Raw genomic sequence first — 17,247 nt, 5'->3', positions numbered from 1 at the left:
AGAAAAATGTGCAAGTCCCTGTTTATGCCCCTTGGCTTCAAAGTATCCAATACCTTAATCCAATGCCCTTGTGTGGGTGCATGATTTCAGAACTCTTAATGACATTATGGCAATGAACACAGTTTATACACCAAAACATGGCATTGGGCTTTATTCACAAAACTTCTCATCAATGAGTTATTTATCACCTAACTGATAGAAATAATAACCTTTCAGCACATTTCGAAGCAAAATAATCACTCAAAGTTGTTCCTGATTAGCTTCATTTCAATATTACTGTTTTTACCTTAATTTTATTACATTTTTGCTGTTTGGGAGCTTAAAAATGTAACAAAGATAAGGCGAAAACAGAGGAAAACAGGTGAAAAGGCTTTTTGAATGATGTCCGTTGTGTGTTTGTCTAGCATATGGCAACCCACGCTCCTGTAAGGGACTTAGTTCTGCGCAGACCAAATGGTCCCGCAGTGTTGGGGCTTATTTATAAGACAAAAGAGGGGTTTGGTGAAACTTCTCAAACTGAGGGATACCATCTCACAGTATGGGCTTGATTCACTAAGACAAATAACATGTCTTATCAAAGTTAGCACGCCTTATCAAAGTTAACATGTCTTATCAGAGTAGCATAGCGAGCGCTATGAACCCGCAGGGACTCAGGGCAGGACAAGTGGAGCTCTCGTCATTACCAATTAGCAGGCATAAGTGCTCTATGCTACTCTGATAAGACGTGTTAACTTTGATAAGGTGTGCTATTTGTCTTAGTAAATCTAGCCCTATGTGCCAATTTCGTCACTATACACATTAAACTGTCTGACAAATGTTATCCTCCTCTGGTTGTTGTCTCTCCTTGGAGGACAGCCATGGACAGGGAATCACAAGAAGATTGCAAATCATCAATGGTATGATTTCTAGCATGAAACCTCTTGTTCATTTCCCATTAGTTTACCAAACTAAATGAACCAAAGAAAAACAGGAAATGGTGTGACCTCCCTGAAACCAGGATATGACATAACCTCTCTGCTACCAGGGAAGCAGGAAATTTCATCACCTGTTACCAGGGAAACAGTAAATTACATCATTAAATCACCTCTGCTATCAGGAAGATAGTTAATGACATTGTCTCTTCGCTATCAAGGAAAGCACCTTACCTACCTCCTCTAGAATAAAAGAAATAGCTCCTTTTTATAGGAAGGATAGTCCTTTTTTTAGAACCAAGTCCTTTTGTCCTTCTTTAATGAACAGATATGCGTAAATATATGCATTTCCGGGCTAAAAATGTGCTTATACCCACCAAATTAACACACTGCTTAGTTTCAAATGCCAACATGAAGGGAAAGCAATGACGGTAGAAAGCACCATCGTGGTTTAAATAATAAAAATACATATTTTGTGCGCACATTCATCAGGTAATGTGCGAGGAACCGCAATCTCAGATCTGCATGTGACATTCTATTGTTCTCCTCTAGAATCACCTCCTCGCATTCACGTATACAAGACTTCTCACGTGCCTCACCTCTCCTCTGGAATCCACTGCCACAACACATTCAACACTCTCCAACTTTGGTATCGTTAAACGCTCCCTCAAAACTCACTTTTTCCACCAAGCATATGCTCTACCTTAGGCCATTGACCTCGGGCTAAGTTGAGCTCCTAATAGATAACTTAAACCACACTGCCCCTAGGTAGGAATATTATATATACTACCCCACCTCTTGTTCCCCTCTCTCCTTTAGATTGTAAGCTCACAAGGGCAGGATTCTCTCACCCTTGTGTCTTGGATTTTGTTACCCATTTATTCATATTCATTTGGTCACTGCTATTATTCTGTATTTTCTACCGATTCTGTATTTTGTACCAACTCTGTATTTAGTATATTGGTGTATACCATTGTCTGCATTATTTTGGACCCCATGTTTGTTTCTTACTTTGTGCAGCACCATAGAACATGTTGGCGCTTTATAAATCAATAATAATAATAATAATAATAATAAGTGTGGTGGGGGTGTGGCTAGAAATGTGGCAGGGGCGTGGCTTAAAGGTGCCCCTCTGACTTATTTGACAAACTTGGGAAGTTTGTATCAGATCCTCAGCAAGATCCAGAGCGGTTCAGCAGAAACTTCTAAACTGTGAATGATCATTAGATGAGATATCACAGGCAGATATGGGAAGGGTGTGAGGAGAACCTTAAACTTACTAGCTGATACAGCTGGGGAAAGTCTCAGGAAGTCACATGACACACACTGAATGACAACAGGAAATTTAGCAAATCCATCTTTAATAAAATATAGACCTGTGTCAAGGAAGGATTACATAGGAGGAAATATTCTATAAAACAATACATCAGCTTGCATGATAGATTATGTTTAGGTCAAGTCCTGACATTTCCCACACTCTGATCTGTCTTCAACCTCACCATCCCATTTCCCACACTTTGACCTGTCCTCAACCTCACCATCTATTGTATTATGTCAGAAAAACGGTCTTAAAGAGACTCCGTAACAAAAATTGCATACTGTTTTTTATCATCCTACAAGTTCCAAAAGCTATTCTAATGTGTTCTGGCTTGCTGCAGCACTTTATACTATCACAGTCTCTGTAATAAATCAATGTATCTTTCCCCTGTCAGACTTGTCGGCCTGTGTCTGGAAGGCTGCCAAGTTCTTCAGTGTTGTGGTTCTGCTATGAACTCCCCCTTCCAGGCCCCTCTATGCACACTGCCTGTGTGTTATTTAGATTAGAGCAGCTTCTCTCTTATCTTTTACAAGCTGGATAAATCGTCCTCTGAGCTGGCTGGGCTTTCACATACTGAAGAATTACAGGCAAGGGCAAAGCTGTTTGCAGGAAGAAACAAGCAGCCTGAAACTTCAGTGCATGAGAACAGGGGGAAAGAAACACACAAATGATCTCTTGAGATTCAAAAGAAATGCTGTATACAGCCTGCTTGTGTATGGATGTATTTTTCTATGTGTGGACATACTGTACATCAACCTACTTCCTGTTTTGGTGGCCATTTTGTTTGTTTACAAACAAACTTTTTAAAACTGTTTTTAACCACTTTTAATGCGGCGAGGAGCGGCGAAATTGTGACAGAGGGTAATAGGAGATGTCCCCTAACGCACTGGTATGTTTACTTTTGAGCGATTTTAACAATACAGATTCTCTTTAAAGTCAAGTTCATTCACATATAGTTTTACACATTTAATAGACGTATTATTTTAACTTAAATAAATGCAGCAAAGTAAATAGCGCATTACCGTCGGACTTCCACTACAACGGAATGAATGGGAGTCTATGGGTGACGTAGAAATTTAAAATACGTTAGCCGCGGTGCAAAGCATGCGGGAGGCATGGGAGCAACGTGGTGGGGGGGGGGGGGGGAGAGGCTATGCATATGACTGTCGTGGGGGGGGGGGGGATGCTATGCATATGACTGTCAGCGCACTCTTCATATGAATGTAAATATGACATTTTGGTGTTGCGGTGCGATGCTAGGGGGGCCCCGCAATGCTCTGGCCAGGTGTAAAACCTGCCCAAAACTTCTCTGTGCCTCCATATAAATAAACCACATATAAGAATCTTGGCAACAGTAACAATCCTGGGCTTAATCTCTGTCAGCTTTGGGGTGAGGTGGGCTGAGTCAGGTGATCTGCTTTGTACTGGGGAAGGAACTCCCTCTCTCCATCCAATAACGGGCTACTAAATGCAGCCTGCCTAAATCCAGACAGATTTATAGCAAAAACTTACATATGTGCAACACACTAAGCTTTCTTATTTGGCAGTTGATGCAATGTGTAACATTTTCAGGTCCTTGTTGCAGTCAGTGCAGGGTTCTCTGGTGTTTAAGAAGCGTTCCACTCTCAGTGAAACATTTCCCACACTCTGAACACTGAAAGGGCCGCTCACCTGTGTGGACCCTTTGGTGTTTCACAAGATTAGGTTTCTGAATGAAGCTCTTCCCACACTCTGCACAGGAAAAGGGACGCTCACCAGTGTGAATCCTCTGATGTTTCAAAACCTCACATTTCTGAATGAAACCTTTTCCACATACTGAACATGAAAATGGATGCTCGCCCGTGTGAGTCCTCTGGTGTTTCAAAAGGTCTCCTTTCTGAATGAATTTTTTTCCACACTCTGAACATGAAAACTGACGCTCATCGGTGGTGGGTTTGGTGGTGCCGAAGAAGGCTGCTTTTCTCAGTGAAACACTTTTTACACTCTGAACAGGGAAAAGGGTGAGCACCTATGTGTCTTTTCCAGTGTTTTGTAAGGTATCCTTTCTGTACAAAAGATTTCCCACATTCTGAACATGAAAAAGGACGTTCATCAGTGTGTGTTTTTAGGTGCCGATCAAGCTTATCCTTCCAAGTGAAGCTCTTTCCACACACTGTGCAGGAAAAAGGCCGCTCACCAGTGTGGAGTTGACGGTGGCGAAGAAGCTTCTCCTTCACAGTGAAGCATTTCCCACACTCTGAACAGGAAAAAGGCCTCTCCCCAGTGTGAGTTCTCATGTGTCTGTTAAAGTGCTTTTTCTGAGTGTAACTTTTACTGCACTCTGTACATGAGAAAAGATTCTCACATGTGCGACTTGTCTGGTGTGAATAAAAGCCACCTTTAGAGATAAAAGATTTCGCACACTGTGGACAAATATACGGCGACTCCCCTGTGGGATGATTCCCATCAACAACTGATGTAGATGCTGAACATTTATCTATTTCGGAAATCAGCTTATGTCTCTGTCCAGCCCCATCTGTCAAAGTGGAGGTGTTTCCAGTAATGGGGTTTCCTCCTGGAGAACACTGTGTGACAACATTGCCTTCTGCATTAAAATCTGGAGGTGAGATAAGACGTCCCTCCAAGGTGTTCCGAACATTGTGTCCCCCTGTTGGAGGAAACATTTAACTGTTACACAGTAATTTATGGTAATCTGGAAATCACCACTGAGCAGTACCACGGCAAATCAGGCAATATTTTAAATTGATGATATTCTTATACTATGAAATGGAGAGGGGCCTCCCTCCCCATCATCTATGAAGCCATCATAAAAATTGGAGATGGGCCTTTCATATGGTGTACAGTATATCCTCCTCATTTGTTGGTGCTATGATGTTATGCTGAGGAATGGAGATGGGCCTTTCAAATGGTGTACAGTATCTCCTCCTCATTTGTTTGTACTATGATGTTATGCTGAGGAATGGAGATGGGCCTTTCATATGGTGTACAGTATCTTTTCCTCATTTGTTGGTACTATGGTGTTATACTGAGGAATGGAGATGGGCCTCTCATATGCTGTACAGTATCTCCTCCTCATTTGTTGGTACTATGATGTTATACTGAGGGATAGAGATGGGCCTTTCATATGGTGTACAGTATCTCCTCCTCATTTGTTGGTGCTATGTTATACTGAGGAATGGAGATGGGCCTTTCATATGGTGTACACTATCTCCTCCTCATTTGTTGGTACTATGATGTTATACTGAGGAATGGAGATGGGCCTTTCATATGGTGTACAGTATCGCCCCTTCATTTGTTGGTACTATGATGTTATACTGAGGAATGGAGATGGGCCTCTCATATGCTGTACAGTATCTCCTCCTCATTTGTTGGTACTATGATGTTATGCTGAGGAATGGAGATGGGCCTTTCATATGGTGTACAGTATCTCCTCCTAATTTGTTGGTACTATGTTATGCTTAGGAATGGAGATGAACCTTTCATATGGTGTACAGTATCTCCTCCTCATTTGTTGGTACTATGATCTTAAGCTGAGGAATGGAGATGTGCCTTTCATATGGTGTACAGTATCTCCTCCTCATTTGTTGGTACTATGATGTTATGCTGAGGAATGGAGATGGGCCTTTCATATGGTGTACAGTATCTCCTCCTCATTTGTTGGTACTATGATGTTATACTGAGGAATGGAGATGGACCTTTCATATGGTGTACAGTATCTCCTCCTCATTTGTTGGTACTATGATCTTAAGCTGAGGAATGGAGATGGGCCTTCCATATGGTGTACAGTATCTCCTCCTCATTTGTTGGTGCTATGATAATATACTGAGGAATGGAGATAGGCATGTCATATGGTGTACAGTATTTCCTCCTCATTTGTTGGTATTATGATGTTATACTGAGGAATGGAGATAAGCCTTACATATGGTGTACAGTATCTCCTCATTTGTTGGTACTATGATGTTATACTGAGGAATGGAGATGGTCCTTTCATATGGTGTACAGTAACTCCACCTCATTTGTTGGTACTATGATGTTATACTGAGGGATGGAGATGGGCATTTCATATGGTGTACAGTATCTCCTCCTCATTTGTTGGTACTATGATGTTATACTGAGGGATGGAGATGGGCATTTCATATGGTGTACAGTATCTCCTCCTCATTTGTTGGCGCTATGATGTTATACTGAGGAATGGAGATGGGCCTTTCATATCGTGTACAGTATTTCCTCCTCATTTGTTGGTACTATGATGTTAAACTGAGGAATGGAGATGGGCCTTTCATATGGTGTACAGTATCTCCTCCTCATTTGTTGGTGCTATGATGTTATACTGAGGAATGGAGATGGGCCTTTCATATGGTGTACAGTATCTCCTCCTCATTTGTTGGTACTATGATGTTATACTGAGGGATGGAGATGGGCATTTCATATGGTGTACAGTATCTCCTCCTCATTTGTTGGGGCTATGATGTTATACTGAGGAATGAAGATGGGCCTTTCATATGGTGTACAGTATTTCCTCCTCATTTGTTGGTACTATGATGTTATACTGAGGAATGAAGATGGGCCTTTCATATGGTGTACAGTATCTCCCCCTCATTTGTTGGTGCTATGATGTTATACTGAGGAATGGAGATGGGCCTTTCATATGGTGTACAGTATCTCCTCCTCATTTGTTGGTACTATGATGTTATACTGAGGGATGGAGATGGGCATTTCATATGGTGTACAGTATCTCCTCCTCATTTGTTGGGGCTATGATGTTATACTGAGGAATGAAGATGGGCCTTTCATATGGTGTACAGTATTTCCTCCTCATTTGTTGGTACTATGATGTTATACTGAGGAATGAAGATGGGCCTTTCATATGGTGTACAGTATCTCCCCCTCATTTGTTGGTGCTATGATGTTATACTAAAGAATGGAGATGGGCCTTTCATATGGTGTACAGTATCTCCTCCTCATTTGTTGGTACTATGATCTTAAGCTGAGGAATGGAGATGGGCCTTTCATATGGTGTACAATATCTCCTCCTCATTTGTTGGTGCTATGATGTTATACTGAGGAATGGAGATGGGCCTTTCATATGGTGTACAGTATCTCCTCCTCATTTGTTGGTACTATGATGTTATACTGAGGAATAGAGATGGGCCTTTCATATGGAGTACTGTATCTCCTACCTTATTTGTTGGTACTATGATGCTATACTGAGAAATGGAGATGGGCCTTTAATACAACATCAGTTACTCATTCATTGGAATAATGAGGTTATACTGAGATTATGTACTTATTCTGATACCTAGAAGACATTCCTCTTCCTTAACTGTCCACATTATTTTTCCCTCATCCACAAACTGCTGATCTCCCCTCACATGCGACTCTTCTTCCTCTTTAATCACAACTTGTACTTTTCTGTGCTCTTCCCACTTCAGCCATAAAATGAGAATAATGAAAGTACCAGTTATAATATTTGAACACTGAATAAACAAAATACAATACAGTCTGGATGCATATGTAAACTTCAGGTCCTCAGTTCCACCTACCTGACAATGGTGGGAGTTGGTGTGACCTTCCTGTGAACAATCCATCAATCTGTGATGGGTGCCTTCATAGATGCTGTTTCCTCTTGGAGAACATTGTATGATGCCTTTGTCTTTAGCAGGATCACCAGAATGTGATATAAGGTGCCCATTTGAGGTGTTCCCAACATCATGTGACTCTTCTGGAGGGAGAATGCTACTGTTACATGCATGCTACCCTTTAATATTCTGCAGTTTAAGTCACGTATGCTTGTCTAGCAGTTACCAGTATGTTCTATCACAGAAACGGCACAACCAAGCTATGGCATATTGGGAATGGCTTTAAATTCAGGGCATTCATATGTTGTGGGATGTAGATGGACCTACACCCACCTCAACTGCTGAAACTATGGTACAGTATTATCCTGAGGAAGGAAGATGGACCTTTCAAATGGTGAACCTAGCTGGATGTCAGCTATTTTCCTGAAGCTTAACCTGGATAAAACTAAGCTCCTAATTTTCCCGACCAGTGCTGCACCACCCCTCCCAGATATTCACATCACGATCAACAGCACTTCCATCCGCCCTTCCGCAAAAGTTCGGTTTGCACGAACTTTCACGAACTGCAAATACTTCTATGGGGAGGCAAACTTTGAAAACTAGAAACATTTATGCTGGCCACAAAAGTGATGGAAAAGATGTTTCACCTGGAGGGGGGCATGGCGGAGTGGGATACACACCAAAAGTCCCCGAGAAAAATCCGGAGTTGACGCACAGCAGTGTTTTAAGGGCAGAAATCACATTGCCTGCTAAATTGGAGGCCTAAAGTGCTTTAAAACATCTTGCATGTGTATACATCAATCAGGTAGTGTAATTAGTGTACTGCTTCACACTGACAGACTAAACTCACTGTGTGATGCACCGCAAACAGCAATCTGTGTAGTGATGGCTGTGCTGGACTGGTGCGCACCATGGCGAGAGTGCAGGCCATGGCGGTTTTCAAGCCCATATGGTCGGGCTGAGGTAGCTGAATGACAGAACAACAGTGAGCGAGTGTCCAGCTGATCGAATTTGGTCTGTCCACAATGAAGCAACGACCTTATTATCTATCTTCTTGGGTCAGGTGTGCCCCCCAACCCCAACACATTGATTTAGCTGGTGTTATAACCAGGTTTGCTTAGGGAACACCACAATGGCAGAGAAACACAAGACAGGATTTGAATAAGTTTAAACACCCGTTTATTATAGAGTGTACCAGTGAAGTAAGCACAGCAATGCAGACAAATAGCAAAATTCCAAGACACCACATACATAACCCCAAACCACCCCAGCCTATCTATCTATCTAACTAATACCAAAATACACAATGCAAATATATACAATAATATACAGGGTAAATATACAAGAGACGCAGGACCAATTCAGCATACAATAATCGTAGTCAAACAAGCCAAGTTTCAGGTAAGACAGATAGGTACAGACAGGATATCAAGGATCAGATACAAGAGACAGGAGAGGCCAGGCAGCTCCTCAGGGCAAGGGAACGGAAGTTCTGGCACCTGCTGCAAGCCAGAGCAGTCCTTATATGTCCAATCACCTGCTGCAACAATTTGCAGAGATAACAGAATGGTGGTGACCTCTGCTGGTGGAAGAGAGTCCATACACAAGGTTTCTTGCGCCATCTGTAGGTGAGGTCAGGAATAAACGACGACAGAGCCATCTGCTGGTGGCTGATTAAATAACTGACAAAATCATGCATTTGCTGCCACCAGCAGGAAGAAAAAGACATAGTTCCTGACATTACCCCCCCCTTTAGGAGCGGCCTCTGGACGCTCCTCACAAACCACAAAAGAATCTCAAGATCCAAAACAAGATTCTTCAGACTTGCCACTACAGTGTCCAAGATGGGTGGCAAGGGGGATTCCCAAGCATAAGGCCATAAGCACCAATGCAAGGTGGAAACAGATACTTTATAAGTAACTGGAAGCTGTGCTGTAGAGGCAACTGGAAGCTGTGCTGTAGAGGCAACTGGAAGCTGTGCTGTAGAGGCAACTGGAAGCTGTGCTGTAGAGGCAACTGGAAGCTGTGCTGTAGAGGCAACTGGAAGCTGTGCTGTAGAGGCAACTGGAAGCTGTGCTGTAGAGGCAACTGGAAGCTGTGCTGTAGAGGCAACTGGAAGCTGTGCTGTAGAGGCAACTGGAAGCTGTGCTGTAGAGGCAACTGGAAGCTGTGCTGTAGAGGCAACTGGAAGCTGTGCTGTAGAGGCAACTGGAAGCTGTGCTGTAGAGGCAACTGGAAGCTGTGCTGTAGAGGCAACTGGAAGCTGTGCTGTAGAGGCAACTGGAAGCTGTGCTGTAGAGGCAACTGGAAGCTGTGCTGTAGAGGCAACTGGAGCCTGTGCTGTAGAGGCACCTGGAGGCTGTGCTGTAGAGGCACCTGGAGGCTGTGCTGTAGAGGCACCTGGAGGCTGTGCTGTAGAGGCACCTGGAGGCTGTGCTGTAGAGGCACCTGGAGGCTGTGCTGTAGAGGCACCTGGAGGCTGTGCTGAAGAGGCACCTGGAGTCTGTGCTGAAGAGGCACCTGGAGTCTGTGCTGAAGAGGCACCTGGAGTCTGTGCTGAAGAGGCACCTGGAGTCTGTGCTGAAGAGGCACCTGGAGTCTGTGCTGAAGAGGCACCTGGAGTCTGTGCTGAAGAGGCACCTGGAGTCTGTGCTGAAGAGGCACCTGGAGTCTGTGCTGAAGAGGCACCTGGAGTCTGTGCTGAAGAGGCACCTGGAGTCTGTGCTGAAGAGGCACCTGGAGTTTGTGCTGAAGAGGCACCTGGAGTCTGTGCTGAAGAGGCACCTGGAGTCTGTGCTGAAGAGGCACCTGGAGTCTGTGCTGAAGAGGCACCTGGAGTCTGTGCTGAAGAGGCACCTGAAGTCTGTGCTGAAGAGGCACCTGGAGTCTGTGCTGAAGAGGCACCTGGAGTCTGTGCTGAAGAGGCACCTGGAGTCTGTGCTGAAGAGGCACCTGGAGTCTGTGCTGAAGAGGCACTTGGAGTCTGTGCTGAAGAGGCACCTGGAAGCTGTGGAGAGTTAACTGGAGGCACTGGAAGCTGTGGAAAGTAAACTGGAGGCACTGGAAACTGTGGAGAGTAAACTGGAGGCACTGGAAACTGTGGAGAGTTAACTGGAGGCACTGGAAACTGTGGAGAGTTAACTGGAGGCACTGGAAACTGTGGAGAGTTAACTGGAGGCACTGAAAACTGTGGAGAGTTAACTGGAGGCACTGGAAACTGTGGAGAGTTAACTGGAGGCACTGGAAACTGTGGAGAGTTAACTGGAGGCACTGGAAACTGTGGAGAGTTAACTGGAGGCACTGGAAACTGTGGAGAGTTAAATGGTTTCTGTAGAAGGGCAACTGGTGCTGGTAACAAGGTAGATAAAGTCCATAGTGTAGCAACAGGTATCTGAGGGACTGTGAGTAGAAGTTGGTAAAAAACTGTTGATAATTTTGAAAGCTGTTGACACTGGCACAAAGGAGAGGACAAACCCAAAGCATGGAATTTAGGTGACCACTCGGTATTCACCAGAGCGTCCTGCAAGGGTCGATGGTCTTTGCTACTGGTGGCCACCAGGTTACAGTCCCTGAGCTTATCCCAAGAAGGACAGCGAGGAATAACTTTTACTGTTGATGGAAACAAAACTAACTTGAGCAGAGTGAGATCTGGTTGCTCTACAGACAGACACTTTAAATTAACAGATTGGACAGTAAAAAGAGAACACTGGGCCTCGGGCTGAGCATCTGGCTGGGAATCGGGCTGAGCGTCTGGCTGGACCCTGGGCTGAGCGTCTGGCTGGACCCTGGGCTGAGCGTCTGGCTGGACCCTGGGCTGAGCGTCTGGCTGGACCCTGGGCTGAGCGTCTGGCTGGACCCTGGGCTGAGCGTCTGGCTGGATCCTGGGCTGAGCGTCTGGCTGGATCCTGGGCTGAGCGTCTGGCTGGATCCTGGGCTGAGCGTCTGGCTGGACCCTGGGCTGAGCGTCTGGCTGGACCCTGGGCTGAGCGTCTGGCTGGACCCTGGGCTGAGCGTCTGGCTGGACCCTGGGCTGAGCGTCTGGCTGGACCCTGGGCTGAGCGTCTGGCTGGACCCTGGGCTGAGCGTCTGGCTGGACCCTGGGCTGAGCGTCTGGCTGGACCCTGGGCTGAGCGTCTGGCTGGACCCTAGGCTGAGCGTCTGGCTGGACCTTAGGCTGAGCGGCTGGCTGGACCTTAGGCTGAGCGGCTGGCTGGACCTTAGGCTGAGCGGCTGGCTGGACCTTAGGCTGAGCGGCTGGCTGAACCCTGGGCTGAGTGTCTGGCTGGACCCTGGGCTGAGCGTCTGGCTGGACCCTGGGCTGAGCGTCTGGCTGGACCCTAGGCTGAGCGGCTGGCTGGACCTTAGGCTGAGCGGCTGGTTGGACCTTGGGCTGAGCGGCTGGCTGGACCCTAGGCTGAGCGGCTGGCTGAACCCTGGGCTGAGCGGCTGGCTGGACCCTGGGCTGAGCTGCTGGCTGGACCCTGGGCTGAGCAGAAACTAAAAACATCTTTGTAAATTGACCAGGAATATTTAAATTTTCCGGTGTCCAACTGGAAGCAAATGAGTTTTCTGTAATCTGGCTAGAAGCATAGGAATTTTCCTCAGTCTGACTGAGAGCATTAATATTGTCTACAACCCAGCTTGAATCACACATCTCTACTGCAATCTGACTGGATGCATACAGATTGCTTGCAGCCTGGCTGGGATCACACACATCTACTGCACTATGACAGGATGCATACAAATGGTTTGCAGCCTGGCTGGGATCACACACGTCAACTGTAATCTGACTGGATGCATACAGATTGCTTGCAGCCTGGCTGGGATCACACACATCAACTGCAATATGACTGGATGCACACAGATTGCTTGTAACCTGGCTGGGATCACACACATCCACTGCAACCTGACTGGATGCACACAGATTGCTTGTAACCTGGCTGGGATCACACACATCCACTGCAACCTGACTGGATGCACACAGATTGCTTGTAACCTGGCTGGGATCACACACATCTACTGCAATATGACTGGATACATACAGATTGCTTGCAGCCTGGCTGGGATCACACACATCAACTGTAATCTGACTGGATGCACATACATTTTCTGCTATCTGATTGGGCGCATACTCCTTTTCAGCTATCTGGCTGGAAACATACAAGGTTTTCGGAAACTGTACCAGAGACTGTGCGGGCTGTACCACAGTTTGTGCCGATTGAGTCAGGGTCTGTACGGGCTGCACTCCAGTTTGTGCGGGCTGAACCAGAGTCTGTGCGGGCTGCACTCCAGTTTGTGCGGGCTGAACCAGAGTCTGTGCGGGCTGCACCCCAGTTTGTGCGGGCTGCACCCCAGTTTGTGCGGGCTGAACCAGAGTCTGTACGGGCTGAACCAGAGTCTGTACGGGCTGCACCCCAGTTTGTGCGGGCTGAACCAGAGTCTGTGCGGGCTGCACCCCAGTTTGTGCGGGCTGAACCAGATTGAGAGTTTCCGATGGCAAATGATGAATAGAGGCTGTGGAAAAATATTTTCGCCTGGGCTTAACCTTGCTGACAACTTTTAGAGCGGAATTAGACTTCTTTGCAGTGGGAATTGAGTGCTGATTGCGGGAATGCTGAGGAGCTTGGCCGAGAGAGGTGAATAAAGAGTTAACAGGTGGAGGAGGAGAGTTGAGCAAAGTAGACAGAGAGTTCCAGGTGAAAATTAAAGGAAAAGCAGATTCATGCTTACAGATTCCATGACGAATTAGTAACTGTACTGAATTAATACAACTCTGCAGGAATGTCTCATCCTTTTTTTTGTAATAATCTATAAATGTCTCCTCATCATCCTCTAATAAATAGATTAGACTCTGAACCAATTCCTTATCAAAAGGTGGGGAATATTCATCCCGCGCTGGAGGGAAAGCTACTTCCCTCAATACTTCAACAAAAGCCTGGGCCTCCTGTGTAGTGAACAGGCGTTGCTTAATGAAACCATACATATTAGCATAAGTCTGCTGCAAGTAAGGTTTAGAATACTCTGAGAGAAAATCATAGCAATGGTCCTTATTTTCTTCAGCCAGTAAAACAAAATATAAAGCCTCTTGATAATCCATGTTATACAAATCCTGGAACCAGTGTTTTCTGCAGTGGTGTGATATAGGGCCAGAACTTACTGTTATAACCAGGTTTGCTTAGGGAACACCACAATGGCAGAGAAACACAAGACAGGATTTGAATAAGTTTAAACACCCGTTTATTATAGAGTGTACCAGTGAAGTAAGCACAGCAATGCAGACAAATAGCAAAATTCCAAGACACCACATACATAACCCCAAACCACCCCAGCCTATCTATCTATCTAACTAATACCAAAATACACAATGCAAATATATACAATAATATACAGGGTAAATATACAAGAGACGCAGGACCAATTCAGCATACAATAATCGTAGTCAAACAAGCCAAGTTTCAGGTAAGACAGATAGGTACAGACAGGATATCAAGGATCAGATACAAGAGACAGGAGAGGCCAGGCAGCTCCTCAGGGCAAGGGAACGGAAGTTCTGGCACCTGCTGCAAGCCAGAGCAGTCCTTATATGTCCAATCACCTGCTGCAACAATTTGCAGAGATAACAGAATGGTGGTGACCTCTGCTGGTGGAAGAGAGTCCATACACAAGGTTTCTTGCGCCATCTGTAGGTGAGGTCAGGAATAAACGACGACAGAGCCATCTGCTGGTGGCTGATTAAATAACTGACAAAATCATGCATTTGCTGCCACCAGCAGGAAGAAAAAGACATAGTTCCTGACAGCTGGTCATTGCTTCATTGTGATACGCAAGCCCCTTCACCGCGGCAAGGTAACGATCACGAAGGGGAATTGACACATGTACATGCTTGTTGTTTTGTTGTTGCAGCTGCAGTGCAGCCAGAAAAATTAGGCAGGCATGTAGACGCAGCAGAAAAATTATCATAGCGGCCGCTGCTAGCAGCAGCCTTAAAAATTCAGGAATCCGCCTGGTGGTGGCGGAGAAGGCAGTCAAGCGGCCTGCAGGCAGAGATGCTGTGTGGGGACTGACTTAGTCTTGGGGCAGGCAGTCACACAGCGTGCAGGCAGAGATACTGTGTGTGGGGACTGACTTAGTCTTCAGGCAGGCCTGACAGTGCTTTGCAGACCAGGCATCTGTGGTCAGATGGACCCTTGACCCAACGCTGTGTGCCAGAGATGTCACCACTTGCCTTTCAACATCACGGTACAGTTTGGATATCGCTTTTTTTGAGAAATAATTGCGGCCTGGTATCTTCCACTGCGGTGTGTGGCTTTGCTTTTGTGTGCTGCTTTTCCTCAGGTGTTCTTCCCATTGCAGTTTGTGCTTTGTAATCATGTGCCTTCGTAAGGTAGTTGTCCCTACGCGGGTCTTGGTCTTTCCACGGCTCAATTTTCAATGGCAGAGAGTACAGATGGCATCTGAGGCAGACACACAAAACATTTACACATCGCTGAGCCCTGGGATGATGGCACTTTGGTCATGGCTGCCAACAGAGTGTTAAGTGGGGTGCCAGAATCAGAGCAGGAGGAGTAAGATATGTCACGCTTCTGTGCGGAAGCTGAGGAGTTCTGTGTTAAATAGTCAACTACGTCCAGACAATATTGGGGTTTGATGGCACGTGCCTTTTTCTGAACACTGTACTTTGGTCGAGGGCCGCACGAAATCACGACAGCGTGACCTCGAACAGACCTGGCAGGTGGCCTGCCTCTGGCTCCGCCTCTTGTTTTGTCCATATTGGGGGAGATAAAGTGAAAGGTATGCACTGACTTGACTAATACAAAGGGCTTGATTCACAAAGCCATGCTAACTGTTAGCACGCTGGTGAAAAGCCCATTATCACGCCTAAACTCAGTTTAGGCGTGATAAAATAAAATTGCGTGCAATGTTTTGCGCTTAAAGTTTTACGCGCGCAATGGCATTAAACCCTATGCGCCGTTTCGCTTGCACTGGACTTAGTTTTTCCCTCAAAGCGGTGCTAACCTACTTAGTGCAAGCTTATCACGCCCAAAAGTCTTTAGGCATGCTAAGTAGGTTAGCACCGCTTTGTGAATCAAGCCCAATGTGCAGTTACACACGTGCAGTGAACAGGTTGCAGTGACTGCTGGTACAACAATGTGCGGTTACACAGGTGCAGATAACAGGTATGCACGGAATGGTATATAAAACAGCGTGCGGTCACACAGGTGCAATGAACAAATATGCAGTGACTGGTATTACAAATGTGCAACTGTCACACACACAGGTACCGTGAACAGGTGTAGTGACTGGTATATACTATAACACTGCGTGCGGTCACGTAGGTAGGTGCACTGAACAGGTATGCAGTGATTGGTATACAAATGTGCAGCTGTCACACACTCAGGTACCGTGAACAGGTGCAGTGATTGGTATATACTATAACACTGCTTGCAGTCACGTAGGTAGGTGCACTGAACAGGTATGCAGGGCTTGGTATTACAAATGTGCAGCTGTCACACACACAGGTACCGTGAACAGGTAGTCACTGAATGTGCTGGGCCTGGCAGTGGCACAGTAGGAATTACCAAGGGGCCAAGGGCCAGCTGCAACTGACTGACAGGGCTGTGGGACACACACACACACACACAAAAAAAAAATAGATCACAAGAACAACATAAGCTCTCAAAAGAGCTGTTCAGGGGTGCTTTTTAGCAATAAGTATCAGCAAGGAGCAAGCTAATAAGAGTCTAACTAAGCTTTCCCTATGTCTCTCTGCAGGAAGCTCTCCCTTCTCTAATTACTGCAGCCACACGTGAGTGAAATGGCGGATGCTGCCTACCTTTTATAAGGGTGGTGGTGAGGGGGGGGGGGCTCCAGGAGGGAGTGTAGCCTGATTGGCTACCATGTGTCTGCTGACTGTGATGTAGAGGGTCAAAGTTGAGCCTAATGATGTAGTATAGGGGGCGGGTCTAACTCGCACCGAAGTTCGCGCAAACCGTTCGGGCCATCTCTACTGGAGAGAGCCGAGCTTGAATAGCTCCGCCCCCTGCAAGTGGAGAAGATGCTCGCCCAGCGTCCGCTGACCTATTTGCCTGCGTGGCGCCCGCTGACCCCATATGGCAACTGCGCTCTACTCCCCACACACAGCAGCCAGCCACAGACAGATTGCTCAGGACCAGGTACCACCAGCCTAGTGCAGCCAGCCCACTCCTCCACAGTCCAGTGTCCACCTCAACCTGATGTCCTCCTCTAGCCTGGCACCCTGCCTCCCGCCACATCACCTAAGATGCCAGCCTGGCCAGAACTAGCCACACATGACAGCAGCAGCAGCAAGTGTTTGTGTCAGCAGCAGCAGCTGTGTGTGTATCAGCAGCGGTGTGTGTTTCAGCAGCAGTGTGTGTGTCAGCAGTGGTGTGTGTGTCAGCAGCGGTGTGTGTGTCAGCAG

General features: G+C 46.2%; 1 protein-coding gene across 3 annotated transcripts in view; it reads right to left on the bottom strand.

The window, feature by feature from the left end:
• The window catches only part of LOC137534895 (zinc finger protein 530-like), a 47,345-nt gene that overhangs the window by 11,486 nt on the left and 18,612 nt on the right, over nucleotides 1-17,247 (bottom strand). For all 3 annotated transcript variants that reach the window (XM_068256583.1, XM_068256584.1, XM_068256585.1), the window contains 2 exons: nucleotides 7,773-7,951; nucleotides 7,529-7,655 (listed from right to left, as the gene is read on the bottom strand). In XM_068256583.1, the coding sequence (XP_068112684.1) occupies nucleotides 7,529-7,655; nucleotides 7,773-7,951 (306 nt within the window). The remainder of the gene's footprint in view (nucleotides 1-7,528; nucleotides 7,656-7,772; nucleotides 7,952-17,247) is intronic.

This window comes from Hyperolius riggenbachi, chromosome 10, assembly GCF_040937935.1.
Source record: "Hyperolius riggenbachi isolate aHypRig1 chromosome 10, aHypRig1.pri, whole genome shotgun sequence".
In the NCBI taxonomy this organism is placed as follows: domain Eukaryota; kingdom Metazoa; phylum Chordata; class Amphibia; order Anura; family Hyperoliidae; genus Hyperolius; species Hyperolius riggenbachi.
Note: the sequence above shows the minus strand (reverse complement) of the source record. Positions and strands in the feature narration are given on the sequence as shown.